Here is a 23,411-nt window from a genome sequence, read left to right as displayed (position 1 = left end):
GAACATGAGTTTTCAGTGCATTGCATTTGAATGCATAAATAAAGGAAGCTCATATAGGAGTAAGGATGTGCTAGGCAATGGTACAACTGTTATTGGGATTACTGTTTTAAGTTCTTGGAGCTACAAATCAAAAAGGATGTTATAAATTGGAAATAGTTCAGAGAAGAGCTACAAAAATGATAAAGCGATTACAAAACATGCCTTTCAGAGACATATTCAAGGAATAAGATCTATTTAGCTTAGCAAAATGAAGGTTAAGGATGACTGATCACAAATTGTAAGTATCTACATTGGGGACAAATATTTAGTAATGGTCTCTTCAATTTAGCAGAGAAGATCTATTAAACTGAAGTTGGCTGGAAGTTGTAACTAAACAAATTCAGACTGGAAATAAAAAATTACAGAGAGGGTAAATAATCACTGGAACAATTTACCAATAATGTTGGCAGATCACCACAGGCAATCAAGATTTTTTTCCTCAAAGATATGCTCAAGGAATTATTTTGGGGGAGTTCTATGGCCTAAGACAGGCCGTGATCATAACGGTCCCTTCTGGCCTTAGAACCTATCAATCTATGATCCAATAATCCATCTTCATCCTCTTTGATCTGTCAGTTGGTTTTGACACTTGACATCATGCTCTTCTTGGCATTTTGACTTCTCTTATCTTCCACCATTTTGTCTTCTCCTGGTTCTTCTCCTCTCTCACAATTCCTCCCACCGTGTGTCCTCCTCATCTTCCTTCCAATTTCTCTGGGGAGCTGCCATTTGTGTTAAGGATAGAAATGGAAGGATAAGGAGCACCATAGTGTAGAGGAGTAGGGTAGGACTTAGCAAGGTTTTGAGGTATTTGTGTGTTTTCATACTATAAAAAGTAACGGATAAAGTGCTCATAAAGTCTCTGGTACAATTGTCACACTCAAAGTATGTGTAAGCAAATTCCATGAGATGTGGAAAAATTCCTGAATAGTACCCTCCCCATCAATCCATCCTTTCAATGTATAGCAGTGGCAAACATTCACAACCCTTTGAATATTTCCGGCTGATAATATACCATAATTTAGTGCTATGCTTACATTCATTTGCTTTAACTTTGATTTTGTAACATAGCTTTCTTGAATAATTCCGTGTGATACAACACAAAAAATATAAGTAGTAGGGGGATTAATTTTAGAAACTAGTCTATGTTAAAAAGAATATTTCATGATTTTTTGGAAGGAAACATTTTCTTGCCAATCTAGTAACAAATAGCAAAGTAGATGTAAAACTGACAGATACATACCTGAAACAATTACTCTTAAGCACTATACAAGCAACTAGGCTATTTTCAACTACAAGTTCAAAATGACCCAATGTTAACACCAGTTGCTGGTAATTCATCATTTATCTACCGTAGACAAGACTTCAGGGAACACACTTGCCAGGATTCTAAAGAGAAGTTCTGTTAACTTCACATGCCAATTAATGTGAAGATGTGTCAGAAGATATTTTAAGAATATTGCAAGAGATAAGAGATAAGAGTGTTCCCTTTTAGTAGCCAACAAAGATGTACAGCTTGCATGTGCAATCTAATTTAAATGTCAGTCTGATCCTAGTTGTTTATATTATTACAAAATTTCCAAAACATTTTAGATAAATATTTAAGAAAAATCATTACAGATGAAGTGAATATCCATTTTTTGTCACTTCCACAAGCTTACAGTGTCTAATAAGCAATGCTAATTGTTAAGTTATTTTTTAGGACACCAGAATATTATATAGAACACTAAGCTCAATAATCACTAGTATTTGCCTATTTCTTTTACTTTCTGATAGTAAAAATATTAAATGTAAATGTACTCTAAAAAGTTTCAAACTATCTAGCAGAACTATGCATATGTGAGGATAAATATCAATTGTGGAAGCCAAGTTACTTCTGTTATGACAAATTTGATAGAGCACACCAACAACAGCCTATTTTTATTGTGTTGTATTCCCTCCCTCTCCTACCATCTTCTACACAGAATCATAGACGTGGAAGGATCTTGATAGGTCATCTAGTCCAGTCCTCTGCACTCACGGCAGAAATAACATCTACACCAGTGTTTCTTAAACTGTGTTCCGTGCCGCGAAGCAATCAGGGGTGTGCCACTGAGAACAACAGAGTTTAAAAATGACTGCCCTTAAAGGGGCAGGCGACCTTTTTTTTCCCCCCTCAATAACTTTCTCCTGACCCTTTTTTGTTTTTTAACTCAACAAAAATATCCCTGGTGTTCCTCAAAAAAAAATTGTTTGGTGTTCATCTCTTAAAAAGTTTAAGGAACACTGATCTACACTATCCCTGAAAAGTGTTTGTCTAATGTGCTCTTAATCTCCAATTATGGGGATTCCATCACCTCCTTAGTCAATTTATTCCAGTGCTTAACCACCTTGATAGTTAGGAAGTTTTTCCTAATGTTCAACATAACCCTGCAATCCTGTTGCAATTTAAGCCCATTTGTTTCTTCTCCTAGCCTCAGAAGTGAAGGAGAAATATTTGTCTCCTTCCTTGTAACCAAAGTTTATATACTTGAAAACGTTAGTACCTTTTCAGTCTTCTCTTCTCCAGACTAAACAACCCCAGTTGTTTTAATCTTCCCTTATAGGCCTTGTTTTTTAGCTCTTTAATTGGTTTTTTTTGCTCAAGTCTGGACGTTGTCTACATCTTTCCAGAAACAGGGCATCCAGAACGGGACAAAATACTCCACCTGAGGCCTAGTCAGCATGGAATAGAGTGGAAGACTTGCTTCTTGTGTCATATTGCAATACTCCTGCTAATACATCTCAGAATGATTTGTTTTTATTCTTGAAACAGTGTTACACTGTTGACACCCATTTAACTCAGATGCCTTTCTGCAATGCTCCTTTCAAGGCAGTCATTTCCCATTTTGTAGGTATGTAACTGATTATTCCGTCCTAAGTAGAATACTCTGCATTTGTCCTTACTGAATTTCATCCAATTCAGATCATTTCTCCAGTCTGTCCAGATTTTGAATTTTAATCCCATCCTCCAAAGCACTTGCAACTTCTTCCAGATTTGTGGTATCTGCAAACTTCGTAAGTGTATTCTCTACACCATTGTCTAAATCATTAAAAGAAGATACTGAACAGAACCAGCCCCAGAACTGATCTCCATTGGACCCCATTAGATATGCCCTTCCTGCTTAACTATGAACCACTGATGACTGTTTTCCAACCAGATACGCACCCTCCTTCTAATAGTTCCATCTATCTTATCTTTCCCTTATGTACTTGTGAGAAGGTCTTGCAAGCATCAAAAGCCTTACTAAAGTCAATATATACCACATCTACCACTTCCCCCATCCACAAAGCATACACCCTATCAAAGAAAGTTATTAGATGATTTTTATATGATTTGTTCTTGACAAATCCATACTGTTATTTATCCTCTCCATTATTTTTCCAGGTACTGGAGTTAAACAAATTGGCCTCCAATTCCCCAAGTTATTTCCTTTTTTATAGATGGGCAAAACATTCTCCTTTTCCCTGTCCTCTGGAATCTTTCCCGTCTTCCATAATGGATCAAAGATAATAGCTAATGGCTCAGATGACTATGCCATGATATATTTCATCAGGACCCAGTGACTTGAAGACATTAAGTATTTTTTAACTTTTTCTTTTCCTATTTTAGCCTCAGATCCTACCTCCTTTTCACTGGCATTCACTACATTTGACATTTAATCACTAACATTTTGGTGAAAACTGACAAAGTAATTTAATACTTTGTCATTTCAACATTTTCAGTTATTGTTTCTCTCACTGATTGAGAAACAGTTCTGAAATGTAGAACACGGAGCTAGAAGGGACCCTTGAGAAATCACCCTCCTGTGCCGTGGCACAACCAACTAAACCGAGATCATCCCTGACAGGTGTTTGCCTAATGTATTTTTAAAAACTTCCAATTATAGGAATTTCTTAACCTCCTTTGAAGCCTAATTATCCTTTTAATTACAAATTATAAAATCTTTCCTAATATCTAATTAGTAATGACCTGGATGGGGAGATTGATTGCACCCTCAGCAAGATTGCGGATGACACTAAGCTAGGGTCATCTGAAGAAGTAGGTCTGGCCAATGAAAGCTGATCACCTAATAAACTATCTTAGTCTTTAAAGTGCTACCTATTTTTTCCTTTTGTTTTACTAAGCTAGGGGGAGTGGTAGATATGCTGGAGGGCAGAGACAGGGTCCAGAGTGATCCAGACAGATTAGAGGATTGGGCCAAAAGAAATCTGATGAGGTTCAACAGGACAAGTGTAGAGTCCTGCACTTGGGACAGAAGAATCCCAAGCATTGTTACAGGCTGGTGACCAACTGGCTAAGTAACAGTTCTGCACAAAAGGACCTGGGGATTACAGTGGTTGAGAAGCAGGATATGAGTCAGTGTGCCCTTGTAGCCAAGAAGGCTAATGGCATATTAGGTTGCACTAGGAGGAGCACTGCCAGCAGATATAGAGAAGAGATTATTCCCCTTTATTTGGCTGTGGTGAGGCCACATCTGAAGTAGTATGTCCAGTTCTGGGCCCCCCACTATAGAAAGAATGTGGATGCACTGGAGAGGGTGCAGCGAAGGGCAACCAAAATGATTAGGGGGCTGGAGTGCATGACCTATGAGGAGAGAGAGAGGGATTTGGCTTTGTTTAGTCTGCAGAAGAGAAGAGTGAGGGGAGATTTGATAGCAGCCTTCAACTTTCTGAAGGGAGGTTCCAAAGAGGCTGGAGAGAAGCTGTTCTCAGTAGTGATGAATAGCAGAACCAGGAGCAATGGGCTCAAGTTACACTGGGGGAGGTCTAGGTTGGATATTAGGAAAAACTATTTCACTAGGAGGGTGGTGAAGTATTGGAATGGGTTACCTAGGGAGGAAGGTGGAATCTCCATCCCTAGAGGTTTTTAAGTCTTACCTTGACAAAGCCCTGGCTGGGTTGATTTAGCTGGGATTGGTCCTGCTTTGGGCAGGGGGCTGGACTTGATGACCTCCTAAGGAGGTCTCTTCCTGCTCTATGATTTTATAACTTCTCTATCTAACCTAAACCTCTCTTTCAGTCCCTTCTTGTTCTAGCTTTACACCCTGTTAGCTTTTATCAATTTATCACAGCCAACAGTTACTTACCAGTACCGGAACTTTGAACCCAAAGTAAAATAATGTGCAAAAAAGTTCTTCTGAGGTGGCAGTGGTCTGTCCAATCGGAAAAATGTGTGATGCTCAACACAAGCTTTCCACAAATTCTTACATGCTCGGTAATTCACCATATTGAATCCCAGTAACATTTCTCTAGATTCATGCTAAAAAAGAAAAATATTAATTTATTTTAGAAATTATGATTCCTTATGTTTATGTAATGTATTTTAAGATTATTGTTCACTGATAACACTGACATTTTCTAAAAGAGTACAAAGCACTCTCAGAGTATATTTCAAGTGTCACTCTAGCTAGTTAAATTAACTTAACACACACACACTTAATTTTATATCCATTTTTTCTTTTTAATGATCCTGCTCTCAATTTAGCAACAAGGTCTCCCCACAGGTCTAATGACCTTGGAAGAACTCACAGCTGCAGAGAAGATGTTGCTGCCAACAGACCACCTCTCAGCTATTATGCCTGGGTGCTTTGAAGGAGGAAAGAGAAATTGCAAAAACCTTGCCTCTCTGTTCCAAGATTCCAACAAGAGTGAAGGGCGTAAGCATTAGCACTAATGGTTTAGAGAAGTAGAGGAAGTAAGGTGCAAGCATGTGCACATGAGAGAGAAAGGATGGGAAGAAGGTACTACCATTGTTAAACTCAAGGACAGCTGTCATTCAGTTCTGTGTAATTAACATCTTTATAGTGCTTACTAGTAGGAACAGCAGAACAAGGCTAGCAGGTACTGGACAAGCTGGCAAATTAGGAAGTTTGTACTAGCCAGGGTATTTAACACAATAACCAATGCTAACTTGGCTCTCAAACAAAAGATTGGCTTCAGTACATTTAATCTGCCATTGTTTATCAGTTGCAGTATCCTCCTTCAAAGTTGCTTGCTGGTTAGCTTCCTCTCCAATCAACTGAGACTCATCCCCTTTGACCCTTCTTGGAATATTGGAACAGTTTAATCATGCAGAGGGTGATTAGAGTATGGGACTGAACAAGCAATAAGCCTAACAGTCTGTGATACTCCCTGAAGTCTCACAGTGCCACATGTGGAGAGCTCGCACAGTTGGGCCCAACAGCTGCAAGTGTAAACATTTTCAAAAGAAGGTAGTATGCAATGATTTTTTCCTCTATGAACTAGTTACAAAACTGGACAGACTCTGAAAAGGTTCATAACAAATTTTATCCATGAACATCCTATGCGCAACTTGAAGTACAGTACATTTTAACATTCTCTCAAAAAAATTTAATATAGAATTTGTAATAATTGGAGTTTTAACAGAGAAAATGCTCAGCCATCATAACTCCCTTTCAATGATTTATTTAAACACAGATAAAGGGCTTGTCTACACAGCATGGCAAAGCTCTCCAGAAGGAGGTGATTTATACAGCATATTAATTTGATATGCTCTAACTTCCCTGCATAAATCCTGTTAGGGCATTGTAAAAGATATGACAGGATTACAGATAGATAAATTTAAGCAGTAGTGTGGACCTAACTTACATTGTTCCTGGGTAAGAAAAAACACATCCCCCAGGGACACAAGTTACAGCAACTTAAGCACTGTCTACTCCAGTGCTCTGTCCACAGGAGACCCTTTGCCATCAACGAAGTGGCCACTTCTCACAGAGACACAGTGATTATGCTGATGGGAGAGCACTCTTCCATGGCATGGAGCAACTTCACCAGCTATGGTATAGCAGCACAGCTGTGCTGAAGTAGCACTTCTAGTGTAGATCTGTGCTATGTAAAAGGTAACTAGATAACTTTTAGAGTGTGTTAGCACAATCTACCTGGGCAGGTAGAGCACAGCATGTTAGAATATATTACAAAGCACACTTCTTTAGTGGCTCTGCCAGCACCATATAGACTTAAAGCCCACAATCTCTTAAAAGCGGATGAACTATTCTTTACACATGTTGATAATGCACAGCACTGACATCAGAGATGATCAGACCAATTAAAAAACCTCCAAGTTGTTAAATTAATTTAGATATTTAAATTGGAAGATTTTTGGATTGGCTTTGTCCATAAAAAGTCAGGCCCCTATGCACACTGAGGGCATAAAGCTACCATTCCTTCTTTAAGGCGTGTAGTTTTGGACAGAAGATAGGCAGATGTAGAGGCTGACTGAGGTGGAATTGTGAAACCACCTTTGGCAGAAACTTGGAATGCTGTCATAGCGAGACCTTGCCCTTTTGCCATCATTGTTCCTCGTTGTTTAACCATCCTCACTGAAGTAATGATGACAAAGAAAAGGACTTTCCTGGGGAGGGCAGAGTGTGCAGGATCCCAGCACTTCAGAGGGAGAGTTCATTACAGAGGTAAGGACTAGACCGTAAGATGGGTAAAAATCAACTGACTGCCACATGATGATGGAAGGAAGTAATGGTGGCTGAATGCCTTCTGATACAGCTAAGAGCAAGATTCATGATTTTCATGTGGAGTAAAGAGGGAATGCCCACAGCTTCACGGTCAAAACTTTAATGTTGGACCCAGCAAGTGAAACATTTCCATTTGACCTGAAAGAATCAGGTGGGGAGTCCTTTTGGCTACTGGAGAGGATATCTTGCACCACCAATAAACATTCTTGGGCTAACAGAGGTGTCCATCCAAAAACCATGTTGTCAGATATAGGATGGTTTGGACTTTGCATCTGGTAAGATAGTTGATAAGACAGCTCAATTCAGTCAAATGTTCTATGATGCACCGTGCATGACAGCATAACGTGTCTTCCTTGCATATGCCTGAATGGGGACATTGTGGAGAAATACTATGGAAGTGGACTTGGATCTAGTAGAATGTGCCTTGATTGCTGCAGGAGGCTGGACTCTTTTCAACTGGTAACAGATGTATGCAGTCTGATATCCATTTAGAGACTCTCTGGTGAGGGGAAAGATTGCTTTGCCCTTTGATTGCTGAGTGAGACATAAAAATACCTTAAGGGTCTGCCTAAATAGCTTTGTTCTATCCAAATAAAAGGATAAGGTTCCATGAACGTTAAGCATGTCCGCTGAACCAAATATAGCCTCAAGTATGGACGTAGCAACCAACCTGCATTCCTGTAAATTGTTTGGAATAGAATCTGATTCTGCTAAAGTAGCTTATCTGGAAACTGCTCAAATTCTGGCCATAGATTATAAAGTCATACTTGGCCAGCAGTATCAAGTAGTTAGAGATCCAGAACTGTAATCCTGCCAAGGCTCATTATCTTACACTCCCTATCTGTGAGGATGGAAGCATGGGTGTTGTTTGATGTACTATGACACAGCCTGTATTACCAGAGTTATGCAGAGAATGCAAAACAGAAAGGTATAAGCATGGGAGAGGTATAGCACCTTTTATCAGCCTCCTTTAGGGTTGACACACCCAATGGCTTTTTTTTTTTAAATAAGAGAAAATGGTGCTGGTACTCCAGGCTCAAACTTGTTTGGGGGGGAGGGGAGGAACACCTCACTGAAATGCCATGTTGGGAGCTGGAAACAAAAAACGCCTCATGTGCCAAGCAAGCGTCCATCAGGAGACAAGCCGCCCCAGGAAAATAGGTGCAGGTACGCATGGGGGAAATATAATTTCTTTTCTATGTGCTGGGAAAATAGGTTACAGTACGCCATTCCAGGCCCTACCATCACAAAAAGCGCAATGGGAGCATCCTCAGCTGGAATATACCGTTTATTGTGTCCTGCTGAAAAACGGCATCACTAATTGATATGGCCACCCTTTTCAGTGCCAATGAGAGCAGAATGTCTATTTTCTATGGAAGTTCTTGAAACTGACAGCAGAATCATAGAATCATCGAGAATTGGAAGGGACCTTGAGAGATCATCAAGTCTAGTCCTCTGCCCTCATGGCAGGAGCAAGATCTAAGATCATCCCTGACAGATGTCTATCCATCCTGCTCTGAAATCTCCAATGATGGAGATTCCACAACCTCCCTAGGCAATTTAATTCAGTGTTTAACCACCCTGACAGTTAGGAAGTTTTTCCTAATGTCCAACCTAAACCTCCCTTGCTGCAATGTAAGCCCATTGTTTCTTGTCCTATCATCAGAAGCCAATGAGAACAATTTTTCCTCCCTCTTCCTTGTAACACCCTTTTAGATACTTGAAAACCACTACCATGTCCCCTCTCAGTCTTCTCCTTTCCAAACTAAACAAGCCCAATTCTTTCAGTCTTCCCTCATAGCTCATGTTTTCTAGACCTTTAATTATTTTTGTTGCTCTTCACTAGACCTTCTTCAATTTCTCCACATTGTTCTTGGAATGTGGTGCCCAGAACTGGACACAATACTTCAATTGAGGCCTAATCAGTGTAGAGTAGAGCGGAAGAATGACTTCTCATGTCTTGCTCACAACACTCCTGTTAATGCATCCCAGAATCATACTTGTTTTTTTTTTTTTTTTTTTTTTTTTGGCAAGTGTCACACTGTTGACTCATATATAGCTTGTGGTCCACTGTAACCCCTAGATCCCTTTCTGCAGTACTCCTTCCTAGACAATCACTTCCTGTACTGTATATGTGAAATTGCTCCTTTCTAAGTGGAGTACTTTGCATTTTAAACTTCATCCTGTTTACCTCAGACCACTTCTCTAGTTTGTCCAGATCATTTTGAATTATGAGCCTATCCTCCAAAACAGTTGCAACCTCTCCCAGCTTGGTATCATCTGCAAACTTAATAATCATACTCTCTTTCAGGGCTACTCAACTTTGGAAGCCCCGGGGGCCACAATGATACAGCACACACCAAGGGCCGCAACTTAAGTGTGGCTGCATATATTAATAAAATGCAATATTTACCCAATTTCTATCCATATGAAAACTCTTTTAATGAGAATGACAATCAAGGAGTTTAACTACTAAAATGCAGATCAACAGAAGACCATTACATTGATTACTACTTTATTTTGGCTCCCACCCACGGGTCAAGTGTTGAGCCCCACGTAAAGCCAAACTGCACCATAGGCCGCATGTTGAGTAGCCCTGCTCTATGTCGTCATTTAAATCACCGCTGAAGATATTGAACAGAACTTGTCCCAAAACAGAACCTTGCAGAACCCCCCTTGTTATGCCCCTCCAGCGTGACTCAACAGTTAATAACTACTCTCTGAGAACAGTTATCCAGCTACTTATGCACCCACCTTATAATAGCTCTACCTAGGTTGTGTTTCCCTAGTTTACTGATAAGATGGTCAGGCAAGACTGTATCAAATACTTTATTAAAGTCTACGTTTACCACATCAACCACTTTTCCCTTATCCACAAGGCGTGATATCCTATCAAAGAAAGCTATCAGATTGGTTGGAATAGTAGTCGGCTGGTGTGATTGGAGCCAGGCTGATTGGTACATCATATAGCCCTATTTCTGAATGTTTCTTGTAAGAAGCATTGGTTGTTGAAACAGAGTTCTCCCAAGCTGAACTTGAGACTGTTCCAAAAGCACATGCTGGGGTCACAAGCTTCAATATGGCTAACTCAGTTGATCCTGCAGTCATTGTATTTGTGGATACCAGCTTCTTGGGTAAGGAAAAAGAGGAAATTGCCATGGAGTCATCAAAACCCTCAAGTAGTCATGATTCTAGAACAGAAGCAGTGGACTACGCCAACCCTCCTGGTCCTTGGAGTCTTGTGTGTATGGCAGTGCTGATGGAGCTGTCAGAATGTGATGCATTAGAAAGATGCAGCCAGCAAGAGGTAAACATAATGCAAGAGAAAGCCCTACGCAGAGGTGAATGCCCTAGAACATGTGGAGAACTTACTTCTTCCAAGGTTAACAGTTCATGAGGCCAGGAGCACTTCCAATTCTCCCCGAAGTAAATGGTATCAGTTTATTGATGGGAATGGATCTGGTAAAGTGGCCTGGTCTCAGCACCAGCATTTCACAGTATGCTGACATAGCTGAGGCATAAGGAGTAAATGGATCTAGCATTGAAGGTTCTGCTGAGCAGTGTGGCCTCTTATGCTTGTTCACCTTGGAGAGTGCAGCAACTCCATGGCTGGAACTTGTGGATGATGCAGTGACTTACTCCCATACATATGTGCATGCTTCCATAGCAAGGCCCTAACATGGGTCTGTAGCTTTGGTACCAGCAGACCCAGAGGGAGGTTCTGCTGAAGCACTCTTGGATTTCTCAGGCCAATGTAAAAAGAAGGGAGATCTGTGGCATGGTTCTGACTTCAGGACTATGACTACTTCTATGAGATATTTCTTGAAGCAGAGAATTGGCCTTCGAATAAACAGGCAAGGAAGGAGGCGTAGACACTGCATGCAGAGGCAATGTGGACTTCCTTCAAACAGTACAAATTGCATTGGTTTCCACTGCTGATGGAAAACGAGCAAAAGCAGGAAGCACAGACTCTGAATCCTGGCATCTTTGGCAGAGAGGGCAAGATGGGGATATGTTTGGTGGGAAAAGCTACCAAAGCAGCATCCAAGATCCTTATTTATAAAAACTGCTACAAATTACCAAAGTACAATGAAAAACAAAATCCTAACTATAAATGAAAATAAGAACTGTTTTTGTCAAATATTTTGGAAGTGCTTGACTAAGAAAGGCATATCAGTAGAAGCTCTGATTCAGACCATGCAACAGTGAGAAGGAACGGAAGAGATGGCCAAACAGCCCCTCCCTTTATTGCCTTGGGACAGCAAAGCAATACTGGCCTTTGTAAAGCTCAGGCTCCTGGCACATTATGCATGTCCATTACCAGGGCTCGCCGAACCATGGCGAGGCCCGCTCGCCAGCTACGCTATCCGGCGATCTGCTACGCTGTCCAGCTCTTCTGGGTTGCAATCTACTCGCCATGGGCGAGTAGATTGCATTATTTGTCGAGCCCTGTCCATTACCTTCAGTGGAATACTTCAGGAACTGTATCATTCCATTTCCCATGCCCATTCTCTTCCTCAGTGACCTCTCTTACCAATTTAGATTGTAAACTCCTTGGGGCATGGACTAGGTCATTACTCACCAAGTTCAGTATCATTGCATACTGATGTCAAGTAACCGTAATCAGCAGAATACTTATTCTTTATAGAAAACACCAATAACTGTTCAAATATATTTTTAAGAAGGCAGACGTCTCTAAAAGTAATAATATTTCTATATTATGCTGGCTAGAATTATTAAGAAATTGTCATATTTTCTATTTATATTTAAGTGGGACAAAGCCAAACTATGTTAATAAAGTCAGGAATACAGATAAAAACATAACTAAGAGTTTACTTACAAACTCAAAAAATTACAAATAAATGTCAAGCATTACATTTAACTTCAATTTAGCTTGATTTCTGCCATAACCAAAATTAAAAGTAAGACCATGCTGTATTTTCTTACTGCTGATTTTAGCTAGTCTACGCAGACAGAATTAAAAACATTTGAATATTCAAGCCAACTAATTCAAAATAAATTAAAATCGGAAGTGTTTTAAAACAGATAAGTTGCCCTTTGGATAACTAATGAATTATATAGCAAGCTGGTGGAACAATGTTTTATCCTAGATAAAGATACACTAATTCTGTAACAGGAAAAGTATAATGCAGCCTTTTCTTAATGGGGAAATTTCATTCCTATTTTTCAGGAGATCAAAATTTAAGATGAGTACTCACCAATTCTTTCCTAAGTTGAATAAAAAACTGTTTGCACTTAAAAGAAATTTTTACAATCTTCAACCTAAATGAAAAATAAAATCAGAATATTTATACACTTAGGACAATTAAACCATTAAAATTATTATGGTACATTTATTGAAATGTAAATTTTCTACAGAGAACTAAATTTAATTCCTATGAAATTTAATTTGGCAGAAAATTGCTAAAAGACAACAGCTATACAGGCAGTCCCTGAGTTACGCGGATCCGACTTATGTCGGATCCGCACTTACGAATGGGGCTCTCTCGCCCCGGAGCTCGCAGGCAGCGGGACCGCCCAGAGCGCAGCAGTCCCGCCACCTTAACCTCCGGGGCGAGAAAAGCTGCTCCGGGTGCCCCTGGTCTGCTGGGGACCGTCTCCAGCAGACCAGGGACACCTGGAGCAAAGCCGGGGAGGCAGAGGGGTCCCGCGCCTCTGAGGCTTTGCTCTGGCAAAGCCGGGGAGGCACGGGACTCCGCCGCCGCTGCGGCTTTGCTCCCCGTGTCCCTGGTCTGTTGGAGACGGTCCCCAGCAGACCAGGGACACCTGGAGCAAAGCCACAGCGGCGGCGGGGTCCCGCGCCTCTGAGGCTTTGCCACAGCAAAGCCTCAGAGGCGTGGCACCCCGCCGCCGCTGCCGCTTTGCTCCCTGTGCCTCTGGTCTGCTGGGGACCGTCTCCCGGAGCAAAGTCGCATGTGATCTAGGACGTGAAGGTGTGTGTAAACAGTTGTAACAGGAACATGACATACACTGTCTATTTTATTGCACAGGGCTTGAAAGCGGTGTAGGGGAAGAAGGCCCTGGCCATCACAGCAGCTAATGACGCTCTTGATGAATTCTATTCTCTGGGTAGGTTCCAGAGTGGATTTCTGTAGTTTTATGAGCAGACCCAGTCAGGAAAAAAGGTCGCCTGTAATGTTTGTCGTGATTAGCATTTGTTATGAAGTTCCTTTGATCAGACAGTCATCTAAGTATGGGAATATGATAATGCCTTGCTTCCTGAAGAAGGCCATCACCACTGTCAGCATCATGGAAAAACATGTAGTGCTGTTGAAAGCCCAAAGGGAAGGACTAGTTATTGATAATGGTCATTGCCTACCATAAACTGGAGGAACCTTCTGTGAGAGGGGTGTATAGTTATGTGGAAATATGTGTCTTGAAGGTCGACGGCTAAGAACCAGTACCCCTTGTCCAAGCGCAGGTATGATGATTCCTAAGGTCACCATCCTGAATTTGTGGTTGTGGACAAACTTGGTAAGTTTCCTGAGATCTAATATGGGCCTCCATCCTCCTGTTTACTGGCAGTAAGAAAATTGTTGGAATAAAACCCTCTTGCCTGAAATTCGGGTGGAACCTGATCTATCACTGCCAAGTCGAGTAGTTTTTGAACCTCTGCTTGTAAATGGGACTTCTAAGAGGTTTCCTGAAGAGGAATAGGGAAGGGGAGTGTTTAGGGGCACAGAAATAAAGGCAATCATATAGCCTATTCAGATGATCTCAAGGACCCATTGGTTCATAGTTATGAGGTTCCACTGATGGTAAAAAGGGCCTCAGATGGTGAGGTATTATGTGGATGGTGCACTGGTTCTGCAGGGAGATCGCTCAGGCCCCTGACCACACCTTCAAATTACTATTTTGGTACCAATGAATGAAAGGTTGATGACTGGGCTCTTCTCCTAGTAGGCTACTGTTTAGAACTATGATCAGTCTCTGATGGGGTCTTTAATATGGGGTGTATCTCCTCTTATTAGGCCGTGTGTACATACCTAGTGTTCGAAGGGTTGTACTTGAATCCTTCACTGAGTGAAGGACCTTTTTTCAGTTTTGACTGCAAAGAATTGATTCCTGTCAAAGTACAGAGCCTCTACTTTTGTCTGCAGTTCATGGGGGATACGATATGCAGCACATGACAATCGCTGTTACTGTTGCCCTGGACACCATGTCTGCTAAGTCTATAGATGCTTGAAGTACCATTCCAGCGATGAATTGGCCCTCTTTCTTAAACTGTAGCTGTGGCCTCTTCTATTCAGGAAGGTTGTTTAAAAGTTCCTGCAGACTGATGTGTCACAAGGAGGGTGTCACAAGGGTGTCACAAGGAGGAAGGAGAAAATTTGTTCCTCTTGGTTTCTGAGGACAGGACAAGGAGTAATGGGCTTAAAGTGCAGCAGGGGAGGTTTAGATTGGACATTAGGAAAAAATTCCTAACTGTCAGGGTGGTCAAATATTGGAATAAATTGCCAAGGGAGGTGGTGGAATCTCCCTCTCTGGAGATATTTAAGAACAGGTTAGATAGACATCTGTCAGGGATGGTGTAGACGGAGCTTGATCCTGCCTTGAGGGCAGGGGGCTGGACTCGATGACCTCTCGAGGTCCCTTCCAGTCCTATGATTCTATGATTCTATGATGTAACTGACAATCATAGCTGGCGAGGAGAGTCATATAGTTGGATTTTCTGAATTGCAGATTGGCGGAGGAATAAACTTTCCTTCCAAAAAGGTCCAGTCTTATGTTCTTTGTCCTGGGACATTGATTTAAATTGTGGCTGCCTGAAACGATGGTGTACAGAATCTACCACCACGGATTTCGGCTGGGGATGGGAGAAAAGAAAACCCATCCCCTTAGCCGGGACAAAGTATTTTCTATCTGCCCTGCAATTAATGGGGGAGGGAGCTAGAGGCCAGTTTCTATCAGATGGTTCCATGAGAGCCTTGTCAATTAGTGGTGCTATGTTGGAAGATGTGGTGGACTATAAAATCTTCAGCAACGTATTCTGCTTTTTTTGTACCTCCTGCAGAGCTATGTTTTGGGACGGTGCCACCCTCAGGTCATCTGCAGGGGAGAGGAAGAAAGAAAGAAAAAGACTCACTGAGGGACGAAGAAGTCTGGAGAAGTGAAGAGTAACTGTCTGAATTGGATTGAGGTAAGTTGTCATCCTCCTTTGCGGAATCTGTTGAGTGGTAGCCAAGAATGATGGTGGGGGATAGGTTGGCAAGGATTAAATAGCAGTCGTAGGAGACCACATTGTTGTGTGTGCCAGGGTTGCTATGGCTGACTCTCATGATCGGTGCTGATGTGAAAAGTAAATATGATATTGTCTCCATGGTTCCCAGGGTGACCACTGGGGTTGATATTGCTGCAGAAGGTAAGACCACGGGTGGTTAAATTAAAAATACTGTGGGCGACAGTATCGTGGTTGGTGCCTGCTTGAATGCCATGAAGCTACTGATGAATGTTGTTGGTAATGCATGCTGGGAGGAGAACATACTCCTATGCCTGGTGCTGGGTCTGGTGCCCAGACAGGAGAACAAAATGTTCTCAGAGGAGCATCAGTGCAGACTAGACTCCCTGATTATGGGAGAATGAAGTGAGTTGTTTGTCAGCACCAGTGATGATGGCACTGGTGATTGTGGTGTTCAGTACGGGGACTCTGTTGTTTTCTGGGCTTTCTACTGGTGCCAGTTCATGCTTAGGTCCTAGAACACACTGCGAGTCAGAAGACTGTGCCGGTGCCAGCATATCCAGCGGCACCAGTGGCAGCATGTCCACTTTAGATAGTGCCAAATGGGAAGTTGCAGACAGTGCAGAGGCTGGCTTTTCTCTTTGGCTCTGACTCCAACCTTTTCATCAGTTCTGCGTTCCACTTTTCCGCAGTGCTGGAGGTGGACACACCAGTGAGCTCATGACATGAGATGTTAACAAAATAGCTGGAAGGAACCGTTCCAGAGAGAACCGGGATCTACAGGAGTCCCTTATAGGTGATGAATTGGCTCTTTTGCTCAGAGTTAGTGGTTCTGAAGGTGCCACTGTCTGACTGTATCAGCTAAGGGGATTTCTCCCACAGCAAGTTCTTGAGCCTCATCTCCAGGTCTTTTCTTGCCCTGGCAGTCATATTGTAGCAGTGTGGGCATTTCTGTGCCACATGGCCTTTGACAAGGCACTTTATGCATGAGTCATGCCTGCCTGAAGTGGGCATTGAGTCTCTGCAGGAGTTGCATTTTTTTAAAGACAGGAGAAAACGGCATAATGAAGAAACTGGGGTATAGAGAACTTTTAGAAAGAAAACTGCAGAGCAATGCTTGTGGGGTTTTTTTTTGTTTTGTTTTTTTTAAGAAAACAAACTAAGGCTAACTAACAACTAATAAAACTACTTTTAATTAATTTTTAAAAAGTCTTTTCCAGTCAGAAGAGCATTGCTCGGAACTTGTCTTCTGCCAAGGATGGTAGAAAAGGAACTGAGAGGACCTGTGTTGCACACACAGCTAACCGACTGAAAGAGCGTCAGATGGCAACTGTGTATATGTGACATGGGGAGGCACAGCTAGGCTAAATATCTCTGATTGCCGGTGCGAAGACGTACTGACACCTGATTGGAGCACCACAAGGACAACTCTCAAAGGAGAAACAGTAGGTTTATGCGTAATGGTGTTTCAGAAGGGGACAAACAGGCCTGTGTCATGAGGTTGCACAGGTATACTCTCCTAACCTAGTAGAGAGGCATCAATTTTGAGTATCATCCATGGAGGTGGCCTGTGCAAAGGGAAGACCTGTGCAAACGTTGTTTGGTTGTGTCTACCAAAAGATGGATTTTGGTGGGTTGGTTGTGGTTTTTTGGTGGGTTTTTTTTTAAACATTTTGGCTGGAATTTTAAGAGATAACTAAGAATTACTTAAGTAATCATTATATTAATATATAATCTATAGATCAGGCCACAGTTCCCATCTTGTCACATCTCCTGTATGTCCCAGTAAAATACAATTTCAATTAACAATTATGTGACCTAACTTCTATACTAATTTCACATGCTGAGATTACTATTCTGTTGTGTTGTAGCTTTAAACACAAATCTATACTTGGAATTGTTGATTGCCTGACTACCAAAGACATTTCTGTGAGGAATCAAACTTCAATGAAAAAGGACTTAGTCCAGCCTTGCAAGGCTGATTTATTCCAGTCACAACTGTAAGGCAGACAAAGCCCACTCACAGTTCTGTAACAATACGTTCAATAAGATGTGTGATATAGGTTACAACCTAAACTGATTCTACACAACAGAAATAATTGAAAAATGACTACTAATAAGAAAAATGGAAATATGTTTTAACATTTATAAAAGTTTGATAGCAGTTACTTTAATTTCTAATACAACAAGCCATATTGAGTAACAAATATATAGTCAGTCACTATGCAGCAAGGAATCTCAATACCCAAGGAGAGAAGAGTACAGAGATAAATGGTGTTGAGCTACTAGGATGCGCCCCCTAGGCTCTGGTATGTAGGAAGAATGTAGGGTGTCTCTTTCTCCTCGGTTGGAGGCCATGTCATTGAGGGTGGGGGGTTTTGTTTGCTTTTTGTTTATTTTACACTTCTCATGTGTGTGCGGTCCCCAATAAATTTTTCTGTGGGTCAGCAGCTCCCGACCCAAAAAAGGTTTCCCTAAAGACTGGCCTAAAGACATTTGAGAAGGAAAAATCTTCATTCATAAAACATCTGCATGCAGTATCCAGTACATAATATATGAAATGAATCATTTATACCCGCGATACTTAATAGTGAACAATTTTAAGTCTCTTTATCTACATGAAAGTGCTTGTAATTAATTTGGAAAATATTATGAAATAACACACAAAAGCATTTGTTGAAAACAGTTTTCCTTACCACAGAAAGGTGTTAATTCGTACCCTGTTCTTATAAATTAGTATTCCTCCGGACATCACTCCAATCATAATTTCATTGTTACTTTGATCCTTTATAAGAGAACAAAACAATAAATTCAACACAAAACAATTACACACACACACACACAGTCGAAACCCATATATGACCATCCACATCCCCCTCCATGCGCATTCACTCTCTCTCCCACCTCAGCTAAGTCATATCTTAATTTAATGGGACAAGTTTTTAATGCAAGACACATTCAATGGCATAGTTCCTATTAACCTGAGCTAAAAATTTACCCTTTCCCCCCTTCATTATTAAGTACTGTCCTCACAAATACAGTTCACATCTTTCCTTTTCCACCAAACCTTCTGTGCTCACTGTTAAATATCTGCTTCATGCCCTTTTTACTTACCTGTAGTACAGTAAAGGTCTCCCTCACTCTATTCTAGACACAATCTAGTACATGCAATGCCCAACAACTAAAATTATCTCCTTTGCATGCCTCTTGAATCCTATGACTCACTACTTTAAATTCCTTCCTCATTCAATACTAATTTTAAAAACAATACGTAGTCCTATGGCACCTTAGAGACTAATATTTTATATATAATATCATGAGCTTTCAAAGGCAAAACCCTCTTCCTCAGATGAGATAATCTTGAATCTCAAAGGCATGCAAAGAAGATAATTTCTTGATTCTCGAGATCATCTTATCTGAGGAAGTGGGTTTTGCCCACGAAAGCTCATGATACTATATCTATATATTTTGCTAGTCTCTAAGGTGCTACAGGATTACTCATCATTTTTAAAAGTTGTTTTTAAAGTTACAGACTAACAGTTACCTCTCTGAGGCTTTTTCCAAATTCAACATGAAATTCCAACTTACCACTTTTAAGATTATACAGTAGTGAAACCCCTATTTATATCATAGCCTTTGCCTCTTCCTCCTCACATAATTCCAATTTTTTTATGTTAATGATAAACTGAAGAGTGCTCAAGTGAGAGAGATTATTATTAATTAGTGGACCTTCTAAAACTAAAAATCCAAGATTCTTAGCTTTGACAGGCTCGAAAGGGAAAGTGCACATTCCTGCAGTTTGTATCATAGGCCTAGTACCCTTTTTAGATGATGACACTTAATATTGATTTAGTAATTTAAACAAGAAATCCATTCTCTGGAAGAATGTATCTATTTCAGTTTCACACAGATACTCCTGTGTTTATGTTCTAATGCAATTATCTGCTTAAACGCCTTGAAATAGAAGGCAACTTATTCAAAGAAATGCCAATAGTGAAAATTACCTAAAGAAATGTGTTACACCAGTGGTCTCCAACCTTTACACCCAAGATCACTTTTTAAATCTCAGAACAGGCGAAGATCTACCGCCCCGACCCTTCCTTGAAGCCCCGCCCTCTCTATTCTCCTCCTGTCCATCACTTGCTATCCCCAGCCCTTACTTACACACTCTGATAAACAGTTTATTTTTAAATTATGCGATACATACGATTAAAATCACGTGTTTATAGTTATGAAATAAATGGTCTGTTTTTTATTCATGCTATTTAAATCTAAAATGAAGCATTTATAGTTATACATTTTGTGGGAACAGAGTTCTGCGGGTGGGGGCAGGGGAGAGGGAACAGGGTGCTGGCAGGGCAGAAGACAGGGTTCTGCAGCAGGGGACAGAGTGCCAGTGAGGACAGAGTTCAGGGAGTGGGGACGGGAGTGGGGACAAGAGAGTGGGGACAGAGTTCGGGGAGTGGGGACAGGAGTGGGGACAGAGTTCGGGGAGTGGGGACAGGAGAATGGGGACAGAGTTCGGGGAGTGGGGACAGGAGTGGGGACAGAGTTCTGTAGCTGGGGCTAGGGGAGTGGGGACAGTGTTCTGTAGCTGGGGACAGTGTTCTGTAGCTGGGGACAGGGGAGTGGGGACCGGGGAGTGGGGACCGAGTTCTGTGGCTGGGGACAGGGGAGTGGGGACCGAGTTCTGTAGCTGGGGACAGGGGGCTGGAGACAGGGGAGTGGGGTGCCAGTGAAGGCAGAGAGTCCCCTGCATCTCCCTCCTCCCAGGATTTTCCCACCCCCCAGGGAAACCAGCGCGTGCCTGCCCCGGGGCCGACCCCCCCCACCCCCATGCAGGGAAGCCCCACACGCGCTTGTCCCGGCGCCACCCCTCCCCCCCCCGCGCACAGAAGCCCCGCGCGCACACCTGTCCCGGGGCCAACCAAACCTCCCTCCCCCCCCCCCCCGTGCACACCGGGAAACCCCCTGCATGCCTCCCGCGGGGCTGACTCACCCCTCCTATGCGGTGCAGGAAGCCAATGCTCCCTCCCGCAGTACACCCGGCCGGCAGTGCAGCTAGCGCACTTCTGGAATTGCCGGAAGTAGCGCTAAGCTGCAGGACTTCTGAAGCCAACACTACCTCCGTTTTCTCTTGAGGTAAGTGGTGAGGCTTCTGGGGGGTGGGAGGGAAATGGGGGCGGGGCGGACAGGACGCCTCGCGAGTGACTGGTCGAGGCCTCGCGATCGACCAGTAGCTCACGATCGACCTGTTGGTGACCACGGTGTTACACAATATAACCAAACACAGATGATTATGAATCATAAGCTCAGTCAACTGACTTGACAGCAACCCAACTGTGAACTCAACTAATGACTTATACTTTTATATAAAAGGTAATAACATTTTAGCAATTATGGTACTGTCTACACTAGTAAAATTTAACCAATGACAAGGCTACCCCTCAGACATCTACACTAGTGTTCCCTATAAGATGTGCACTCGTACGGCCACTCAGTAGAGAGTCAAATGCCATCCAGCAAATTAGCATAGCACTCACAGCTAGGCTTTTTGCTTCTAGTGGTGGTGCACATTCACATATGCCTTGATGGACATAAAAAAAATCATTTCACACATGGATGGAAAAGATTAGAGGAAACACTGGTCTGTACTACAGTGACACCGCACAGTGCTGCAGTTACGTGTTTGATATTTACTGCAGAGAATAAAGGGGTTTTTATTAGGGATGTAAAAGTTGTCAATCAGTTGATTACACGCATTTCCCCACCACGCACACTTTCTGCCTCTATATCAGAGGCAGCCAGGAGAAGGGAGCAGAAGCTGGTCCTGGGGCGAGCCAATTCCTTCTAGCACCATCTCGGCAGAGCTGCTGGCTCCGCCCCCCACATTACTTCCTCAATCAGAAGCAGTTGTGCAGGAGGGCCAAGGGAAGCAGCTCCCCGGTGGGACCCCCCCGTCGACAGGGGCTGTTGGACCCGGCACGACCCGGGACTGTGCAAGCCTAGGTCAGTCCCAGCTCATGCAGAGTCTGGGACCTACTCCCACTGCACCTCTAGTTTAAATGTAGTAGAACCGGGCTGCCTGCATGCCCAGCTCTTACTACATTTCATCTACAGAGCTGCAGCAGGGGTAGCTCCTTCTGAGCACCTTCCCTTATTGAATAATCATGTAGTAGATACAAATTTTATCAACTACATGATTACCCAATTATCCGCCTCTTAACAACCTTAGTTTTTATACCTCTAAGGTAAATCCACCCCCTTAAAAAAGCAGCTGTTAGGCTGAAGGAAGAATTCTTCTATCATTCTGGTTGCATCTACTGTAAGGGTTAGACTGATCTATGTCTCACAGGGCACAACATTTTTACATATCTGATTGAAAGAGCTAGGTCAACTTAAGTGTTAGGCTTGGAGGTAGTAGATCGTAGCACAAATAGGAGTTTTGCTATTTCACACTGTACTTTTCTAAAATGCTTTACACTCTAATCATAGCAGATCCTACTATATCCCAACATCTGTTGGATTGGTTGCATCTGTGTAATGTAAACGGTGTAAGTACCTGAAAACCTACTTAGCAAGTTTCTTTATGTAGAATTAAGATCAGTAATCTGAACACAACTTGTTTTGAATAGAAGAATACAAGCGGTCTAAAGATTAGCGTTTTAAGTGAAATGTAAATCTGTGTTGGGGGGCTTCAAGAAACAGATGGGAAATTCTTCCTATGAATGACTTACTTACAAATGATACATTTCAACATACTTAGAACTGAGATAATGATGTCTCATATACACACTTGGATACTGACCATAATCTGCACAGTCCAAAGTGCATTAATGCCCTGGTTGCAATGATGTAACCTTCACAATATTTAAACTATACAAAGCTTTGTGAAACTTGCAACTCAAGTGAGATAGTGAACACAAGAACTTCCCATTCATTTTATCAGGATATTAACTGAAGCTAAATCAAAACCATTCAGAAGCCAAAAGTTCCCTACATCCAAAGACACATTCTATAAGCACATTTATCCAATATGATTATAAATACTTGGCCAAACCTGATGCTCAGACTGAGCCTAAGTGAGATGAACAAGGTACTTAATCCTTTGTGAAACTTTAAGCATGAGCAGTCCCATTGAGGTCAAATAAGGGCTACTCAAATTGCTGAAAGTTAGGCCCATGACTAAGTACTTTGGAGCCTTGAACAATATACTCAAATTGTAACTAACCTGTTCCTGAAAATATCATGAATCTACCTATATATTACAGTATGAGAATTCATTCAAACTTACTCTTGCATAGTGCAATTCAACTCCATAGAGTTCTAAGGTACGTGCAGTATTGAGATAACTGAATTCTGCTTCTGCAGGAGACAAGCCTCTATAATGACAAAGATGGGTTAAATAAGAAGCAGCCCAAAAGTACATAAAATATCCAGAACCCTTGGTTAACTCAGGCAAATTTAAAAAGACACTACTTTAACCCCATTTTTTTCAGATAACCCAATTCCCCCTTAACTCCACTATCTATACTGATGGACATGCAGTAATTTTGGAAGCTAGAGATTCAAGCAATTTCCTCACAGACACTTCTTAATTAATTGCAAGAACAACGGGGAGTCCTGTAGCATCTTAAAGACTAACAGATTTATATGAGTGT

General features: G+C 41.8%; 1 protein-coding gene across 2 annotated transcripts in view; it reads right to left on the bottom strand.

Annotated features, from left to right (window-relative positions):
* PTPN4 (protein tyrosine phosphatase non-receptor type 4) overlaps positions 1 to 23,411 on the bottom strand; it is a 216,263-nt gene that overhangs the window by 89,834 nt on the left and 103,018 nt on the right. For both annotated transcript variants that reach the window (XM_075933064.1, XM_006137719.4), the window contains exons 9-12: positions 23,045 to 23,132; positions 18,447 to 18,535; positions 12,770 to 12,833; positions 5,148 to 5,320 (exon numbers count right to left, since the gene is read on the bottom strand). In XM_075933064.1, the coding sequence (XP_075789179.1) occupies positions 5,148 to 5,320; positions 12,770 to 12,833; positions 18,447 to 18,535; positions 23,045 to 23,132 (414 nt within the window). The remainder of the gene's footprint in view (positions 1 to 5,147; positions 5,321 to 12,769; positions 12,834 to 18,446; positions 18,536 to 23,044; positions 23,133 to 23,411) is intronic.

Source organism: Pelodiscus sinensis, chromosome 7 (genome assembly GCF_049634645.1).
Source record: "Pelodiscus sinensis isolate JC-2024 chromosome 7, ASM4963464v1, whole genome shotgun sequence".
Lineage (NCBI taxonomy): Eukaryota > Metazoa > Chordata > Testudines > Trionychidae > Pelodiscus > Pelodiscus sinensis.
The sequence above is the reverse complement of the archived record's forward strand: the minus strand, read 5'-3'. Positions and strand labels throughout refer to the sequence as shown.